We start from the raw sequence: 8,750 nt of genomic DNA, 5'->3' as shown, positions 1-8,750 counted from the left end.
CCTTTCCTGAGTCTCATTTATTTTCTTGTCTATAAAATAAGAATAATAGAAACCTCAATTTCAGGGCTCCTCCTAGACTATACAGGGTCCTAAAGAAGTCTCTGTTTTGTGGGTCTCCTGTCTATATAAACAATTTGAGTCACCAAAAATCAGCATGCCAGGGTCATTCCAGCCATCCAGTCTCACAAAATCCTGTTAAGTGGATGCCGTTTGGCTGGCAGTAATGATGCACTTGGCCAGCCACCCTACTGGAATTGGTACCTAGTTGTGGGGACCCCAGGAATACCCCATAGGTATGAGTGCTGGAGCTCCTTGGAGGATCTAGTTAACTCCAAGCAGATTACTGTAGAGAACTGGAAATACTCCAGAGGCACAGGGCTAGAACAGGAATCATGCTTGCCCAGGTCCAAGGATAAGATATATCTCATAGGACAGTAGTCCCCAATGTTTTTGGCACCAGGAACTGGTCTCATGGAAAACAATTTTTCCACAGACCTAGGGGATGAGAGTGATAAGAAGTGGCTGTAAATATAGATGAAACTCCACTCACTTACCCGCCACTCACCTCCTGCTGTGCAGCCCAGTAGAGTGGTACCTGTAGAGTGGTACCCGTAGAGTGGTACAGGTCCATGGCATGGGGATTTGGGGACCCCTGTCATAGGATCACTGGGAAGATTGAATGAGATAATCTATGTAAAGCTCGTGACTCAATGTCTAGCTCATAGTGAGTCCTCGGTATATGTTGGCAATGATTTATTATTGCTCTCATCATTATCAATAATGTTCATTGCGTCTCATGCCCAATTTGGTTTTCTTTCAGTGGATGGCTGCATCGACTGGTCAGTGGATCTCAAGACATACATGGCTTTGGCAGGCGAGCCAGTCCGAGTGAAATGTGCCCTTTTCTACAGTTACATTCGTACCAACTATAGCATGGCCCAAAGCACTGGGCTTAGGCTGATGTGGTACAAAAACAAAGGTGATTTGGAAGAGCCCATCATCTTTTCAGAGGTCAGGATGAGCAAAGAGGAAGATTCAATATGGTTTCACTCAGTTGAAGCACAAGACAGTGGGTTCTACACTTGTGTTTTAAGGTGAGTGCTACGTGAAAACATTGCTCAGCGTCACAGGTGAGTCTTGTTTAGGGCTGGAGTGTGTAAGGGTGCCTTATGTTATACAGTGGATATATTCTTGACAGGCTACAGTGCATGTGGAGCTTCTATACATATCTTTTTAATTATTTATTAAGACAACATAGCAAGTTCTCATCACATTTTCATAAAGCAAGATTCCCATTTACTGTGTGTACTCATTCAATTCATAAAATTTGGTGATTCATTTAATTCCCTATCTCCACTCTTTCCCCAGGGCCTTATGTAAACCATCTCTGACTTATGATGGATGGTTGGACTTATAATTTTTCAATTTTATGATGGTGCAAAAGTGACACATATTCAACCTAAACCACACTTTAAATTTTGAATCTTTTCCATGTTAGCAATATGTGGCATGATAATATTTCATGATGCTGGGTAGTAACAGGCAGTAAGCTGCAGCTCTCTGTCAGCCATGTGATCATGGGGTAATCAAATGGTATACTTAAAATCACTCTGTACCCGTATAACTATTCTGGTTTTCACTTTCGATAAATTACATGAAATATTCAGTACTTTATTATAAAATAGGCTTTGTATTACATCATTTTGCCCAACGTGAAATGAAACTGTTCTGAGCACATTTAAGGTAGACTAGGCTAAACTATCAGAGAAGGTGATGGCACCCCACTCCAATACTCTTGCCTGGAAAATCCCATGGACGGAGGAGCCTGGTAGGCTGCAGTCCATGGGGTCACGAAGAGTCAGACATGACTGGGCGACTTCACTTTCATGCATTGGAGAAGGAAATGGCAACCCACTCCAGTGTTCTTGCCTGGAGAATCCCAGGGACGGGGTAGCCTGGTGGACTGCCATCTATGGGGTCGCACAGAGTCGGACACGACTGAAGCGACTTAACAGCAGCAGCAGCAGCAGGCTAAACTATGATGTTCAGTGGGTTAGGTGTATTAAATGTATTTTGACTTCAGGTATTTTCAACTCGGGTTTCCCAGGTGGCTCAGTAGTAAAGAACCTATCTGCCAATGCAGGAAACACAGAGATGCAGGTTCGACCCCTGGGTAGCGAAGATCCCCTAGAGAAGGAAATGGCAGCCCACTTCATTATCCCTGCATGGGAGATCCCATGAACAGAGGAGCCTGGAGGGCTATAGTCCATGGGGTCACAAAGAGTAGAACACGACTGAGTGACTAAACAACAGCAACAACAATGGGTTTATCAGGCCATAACCCTAATGGTTAATACAGGAAGACCTGTATTAACAAATGTTTTTGTAGAGAGCTACTTGGCTCAATGGAGAAGGCAATGGCAACCCACTCCAGTACTCTTGCTTAGAAAATCCCATGGACGGAGGGGCCTGATGGGCTGCAATCCATGGAGTCGCTAAGAGTCGGACACGACTGAGTGACTTCCCTTTCACTTTTCACTTTCATGCATTGGAGAAGGAAATGGCAACCCACTCCAGTGTTCTTGCCTGGAGAATCCCAGGGATGGGGGAGCCTGGTGGGCTGCCGTCTATGGGGTCACACAGAGTCGGACACGACTGAAGCGACTTAGCAGTAGCAGCAGCAACTTGGCTCAATGATCTTGATTTCTGGCCATGAAAATTACCTAAAGTATCATTTAGGTCAGGGTCTCACCTTTCTTATTGAAGGAAAATAGTTTCAAATGTTTCTGGGAGATCTTTTAACAGGAGATCTTTTAATTTCTGGTGAAATTCTTTGTGGAATTTGCAATGTGAATTTGAGTCTACTGTATCTAAGTATTCAATGTGGGACCCTATAAACATATGGTCCTCCTGTCTTCCTATATACTATACTGTGGAAGATACCACAGATACAGTTCCTGTTTGTAAGAAGTTCATAGTGACAGGAAATCAGTTTTTTGCTCAGGAATTCCACAGTATGTCCTTCCTCCCCTCTCCATCTCCCCTTGTCAGGGTCTAAGATCTCAAATCTCAAATAGAGACTGTATTAAGTGTTGAAGTAGGTAGCTGAGGTGACTTTAAACACATTTTCAAAACTGCCATTTGCTAAGTCTGATCTTGCTCACCAGGGATCTGTACTCTGTTGTTTGATTTTACTTTCTGGGAAATGCAGACCCTTCCATTTTTGTTTCCTGTGGACTTTGTCTGATGTCAAAGCTATGTCACCTCTTCATCAAAAGCACTTTGAAATTCCTGGTGTGGCCTCATTGTTCAAAAGGGCAGGAGACCAGGTGGTATATAAATAGAGAGCTTTCTTGATGCCTTAAGAATCACTTTTGTATGTGTGTTGGGAGGAAATATTGGGGAAACAAGTTTCGTCTCTTTGCGGTGGGCAAAAGCCCCAGAATAGTGGCAAAAGTAGCAGTCATTCTGACCACACCCTTAGTAATAAGCAGCATTTTCACCTCCTTAGACAGCTCTTGGCAGAACTGAGAAGTGGGTGTAATTTGGCTTCACTGTCTGACACTCTGTTCTTTAGGGTGCTGCTACTCTCTCTCTGTTTATACCTTCTTCATTCCCCACCCTCTTAAATCCTGCCAATCTAAAATAGATCATTTTTCCTCCTCAAATTCCACTTGCTCTGTTTTGTTTTCACAAATTAAATATTTTATTTGCAGAGCATCAGCCAACTACATACAGGTGCTATATTTATAATGAATTACTGAATTAATTACTGCTTACTTCCCCTGCTCTGCTTATTTCCCCAATCTGGCTCTCTTTCCTCTCTTCCTTAAAAAAATATAACACTCATGTACTCATCTTACCCTTTCCCCTATCTGATAAATGCTAACAGTCTAGTGTGTATCCTTGCATGCATGTGTGCTAAGTCATTTCACTTGTGTCTGGCTCTTTGCGACCCTATGGACTATAACCTGCCAGGTTCCTCTGTCCATGGGATTCTCAGGACACTACAAGAATACTGCAGTGGGTTGCCATGCCCTTCTCCTGCGGATCTTTCCAATGCAGGGATCGAACCCACGTCTCTTACGTCTCCTGCATTGGCAGGAGGGTTCTTTGCCACTAGCACCACCTGGGAAGCCCGTATCCTTGCATACCTTCTCCTGATTCTTTTAATTGCACAAGTATATCTACATGGGGATTTTCTCCTCACTGTTTTACAAACTAAAAACAGAGTTACATGTTTCCCTGCATTTTCTTTCCTTATTAAATATATATAGGAAATATTTCCAAGTCAACTGATAGAGAGTGCACTCATCCTTTTAAATATATACTGTTCTGTGTTGCTCAGTAGTCTATGATATCACAATTTAGTCTATCATTTTGCTATTTATGTGCATATATTTTTTGTCCCTATAAAAAGTGCTGCAATAAAAGCTCCCAACTGGTTTTTAAATATTCTTTTAAATTTTTAGATCAGTTTTAGACTTACAGAATTATTTCAAAGATACTCCCGAAAGTTTCTGTATGCCCTACACCCATTTCCCCTAGTATTAACATTTTCCATGACTGTGGTACAATTGTTATAATCAATGAGCCAATCATCATTAACTGAAGTCCATTTATTTTATTCAGATTTCCTCAGATTTTGCTTAATGCCCTTTTTCTGTTCCAGGATTCCATCTGGGAGACCACCTTACATTTAATTGTCATGTCTCCTTAAGTTCCTTTTGGCTGTAGGGGTTTCTCATACTCTTCTTGTTTCTAATGGCATTGACAGCTTAAATAGTACTATTCAAACATTTTGTAGAATGTCTCTCAAATCTCAACCTGATAATTTTTCATGCTTATACTGGGGTAATGTGTTTTGAGGAGGAAGAACACAGAGGTAAAATGCATTCTCATCACATCATATCAAGGGTAGGGAGTATCAGCATATATTATCACTGTTCATATTGACCTTGATCATCTGGCTCAAGGTAGTACTTGTCTTTCTCCACTCTGAAGTTGTTATTTTTCCCCTCCTTTTTCAAACTGTCCTCTTTGGAAGGAAGTAGTTTTTCAATAGTCCATACATACGAAATGGTAGTTACGCTCCATTTCATTAAGAGCAAACTATGTACATAAGTGAAAGTGTTAGTCGCTAAGTCATTTCTGACTCTTGCAACCCCGTGAACTGTAGCCTACCAGGCTCCTCTGTCCATGGAATTTTCCAAGTAAGAATACTGGAGTGGGTAGCCATTCCCTTCTCCAGGGGATCTTCCTGATCCACGGATTGAACCCAGGTCTCCTGCACTGCAGGCAGATTCTTTACCATCTGAGCCACCAGGGAAGCCCATATCTATATAAAATTATTTAGATTTCTTCTGCACGGGATATTTGTTTTTTTCTCCCATCTATGTATTCAATCATTTATTATATCACTATGGACTCATGGACATTTATATTATACACTGGGTAATAATTCAGTGCTACTGTATTTTCTGGGTCAAATTCATCCACCTTTGGAAGCTCTTTCAGTTGGTGCATCTGTCTCTTTGACATAACCTCCTCATTGTTTTTTGTTGCTGTTGTTTTTGTAATCTGCTTGTTTGTGCTTTATCTCTTCCAGAATAGCATTAAGTGAAGTAGCTAGAATTTGGGTATAAATAATAAACATATTTTTCAGGTCTAGTAGTGATCACTGACTCCTATTTGGATCATAGGCTCCAAATTCAGTCTATGCAGGTGATGTTATGCCATTGCCAAGAGACTGACATTTATAGTGAAAAAGGCTCTGCATTTGGCAATATCTATATCACCTAAAATCTCAAATTTGATACTACTTTAAAGTAATTATGGATTATTTTCCTATCCTTTATCAACCTCATCAAAAGTTACTCTACTGATTTCAGTGTGGTTAAAAAAATGCAGATATGAAATATTTAGTAACATTCTCCAGCCATTTAACTCATAGCAAGAAAAGTTTACAGATTGTGACCTTTCAGTAGCCAATCACTCATTTTTGTGTTTTTCTTTGGCTAATCTCAAGAATGATTACTTGAATTTCTCAGCATGTCAGTGGGTTAGTAATAGAGGGATGGTGGAGAAGTGAGTCATATTTTGAGAGCCATGCTAATCCAAGAATTACTGTCTATTCCCCTTTCTACTCAAATCTTTTCAGTGGAGGAGGCACTTAGTAGAATAAAAATGATGAGAGTAATCTTTTTTGAGAAAATCCCACACATCACTTTCTCAACAACTTGGAAAAGGGGTGACGTAAGCTATGGATGAAGATAGATGTATTCATGTAATCCTGAATGAATTCAAGATATTGAAAAGAGTGATTAAATATAATTGAATATCTGTAGAAACCTATGTGTTTTGGGATGACAGTGGCCACATTCAGAGAATCAGTGATAAGTTCAAAACCACTATGGCTATTTACCTCTCTGATTAAGTAAACAGAATTAGGAAACTCCTTCTTAAACAGGAAGATAATCCAACTATTTTCAGTCTTTAATAATCACTGAAATAAGTGAAGTCCTCAAAATCTGAACGCCTCACAAACTCTTTGTGAAGGGTTCCTTAGTGCATTTATTCAGTTCTGAGGCATGACATTTGCCCTGCTATTCATCACATTTGAGTGATTATTACTCTTGCAGAATAACATCACCAGAAGAATTGAGGGGAATTGAAGATATTTGAAATAAATGTAGTATGGGGCTAATCTTTGGATCTATACAATGAATACATGAGGGTTCATTGTCTTTTTAAATTTTTGAATATATTTGAAATGTTCCATAATTAAAAAGAATAAGAAATAAATATAAGTGTACAAAAATTTCACCTGATTTTAATGGCCTTTAAATGATCCTGACCAAAAAGTACCTATGTAGCATATATTAAGTTTTATATTTCAGTCAACAAATATTCATTGAGCATGTACCATGGGACTTCCTTTATGTCATACTGCAAGGAAATTTATGCTTTTAGAAACAAAAGTAATTGTCCTAGTCTACCTAAGACACTAAGAAGTACCTTTTATCACCTTCCACCCACCTAACCTACTCCCCACCATGGTAACCAAGAGATTTTCAAGGACTGAACATTTCTCATAATTCAATTCCAGCTTAACTATTGATCTTTGAAAAGTTAAGTGTAAACAAGTTGGTTGCCCAGGTAGTAATTTCTAGGATAGCAGATAGTTTCTTGTAGGAAAAATGAGATCCTGAATCTTAGAGAATTATCTGACTTCAGAAAAGATCCAGATTGTGCAGCAGGGTCTTAAGACTGCAGCAATGGCCTCTTCTGGCCTGTGTAGGCTAGAGTGTTATGCGGTTAGTTATTTTTTTCCTCCTATTTTGGTTTATAAGCGGGAGTCCCTGATACAGTTATTTTTGTAGCAAATATACATAAAAGAACACATATATAACCTGAAAATATCATTTTTTAACCTCCACAATTTGATAATCTGCTTATTTTAAAAAATTGTGCATAACTTAAATGACAAACTAGTATCAGTTAATTTTCATTGCATTAATAGTAAGTTAGACATGGTATAATGTTTAGAATATAACCATATTATAACACATTAGCTTTGTAATAATCAGAAATATAATCATTCTATTTTATAATACCTATGTTATTTTCAATTCCAGCTTATTTACTGAGGGAAAACAGATATTTATAGTTTAGTCAGCTGGATTACCTGCTTGGTAAGAATTAATGGGTTATATTTGATCATTAGAAAACAAGAATTAATTTCAAGTAATCACTGATGAGCTACCTAACACTGGTATTCATTTAGTTCCATTCCTTTTATCATTACACAAGTTCAGTGATCTTCTGTTTTATGATTATTTTGTTGATATCAGTGTTTCAACTTATTTCAGGAGTTGCAAATTCAAAGTCTTTCCAGTATCCAACTAGGTAATGTAATGGTTGTGGCAGGCAGGTGATCTGCAACATTTTGGAGTGGTGGAGGCAGTAGTAATCTCCTCGATTATCTCATTTGCATGTATTCTCTGGCCACCAACTTGGGCTCACTCTTTCTGTACCACAGTTCCAATAATGTATTAACTCTACCCAGAGCTGCAACTCACTGGTCCCACAATTCTTTCACTATCCACCACTCTCTTTTCAAACTAACAGTTTAAATTCCATGATCAGTCAATTTAATCAATCTCATATATACCTTCTTGTTTTCCAAGACCCTTTCCCCCTTTATCTTACTCACTTGTGAAAACCACAACACTGTGTAAATCCAACTCTCCATCTATGCTTGTATCCTTCTAGCTGAACCTGACCGAAGGAAACCATATAATGTTCACTGATCTCACTTTAAATTCATTATCATGAACCTCAAATGGATTCTTAATGCTGTCACATAGTCTTATGGTATATTACTGCACCATTCAGTCTCCTGTCTTCCTAGATGACTATTTAACATCTGCTCTTCTCAAGCCTCCAACATCTCCTCCCCTTGTTTCCCGTTTTACTGAGAAAAGATTGAGGCAGTTAGGAGAGAACATCCACTACATCTATCCACCTACTGGTATCTGTACCCACATACTCTGCCTTCAGGTTTGTTGTTATTGATGGACTGGCAAAGCTCCCATGTAAGACCAGTCACTTCACTAATACACTCGATTCTGACCATGTTTGCCTACTCGAGGATATCACTGAAGCCATTCTCCCATCTCTCTTATCATGGAAGTTTCTATTTCTACTGAATCATTTCCATCAGCATACACACAGGTCAAGGTCTATGC

At 39.2% G+C, this 8,750-nt stretch overlaps 1 protein-coding gene across 1 annotated transcript in view; it reads left to right on the top strand.

Moving 5' to 3' along the window:
• Positions 1-226: 226 nt before the first annotated feature.
• The window catches only part of IL1RAPL2 (interleukin 1 receptor accessory protein like 2), a 560,200-nt gene continuing 551,676 nt past the window's right edge, over positions 227-8,750 (top strand). The window contains exons 1-2 of the mRNA XM_070366574.1: positions 227-257; positions 821-1,094. Of these exons, the coding sequence (XP_070222675.1) occupies positions 227-257; positions 821-1,094 (305 nt within the window). The remainder of the gene's footprint in view (positions 258-820; positions 1,095-8,750) is intronic.

Source organism: Bos mutus, chromosome X (genome assembly GCF_027580195.1).
Source record: "Bos mutus isolate GX-2022 chromosome X, NWIPB_WYAK_1.1, whole genome shotgun sequence".
In the NCBI taxonomy this organism is placed as follows: Eukaryota; Metazoa; Chordata; class Mammalia; order Artiodactyla; family Bovidae; genus Bos; species Bos mutus.
This window is presented reverse-complemented; position numbering and strand designations above follow the sequence as displayed.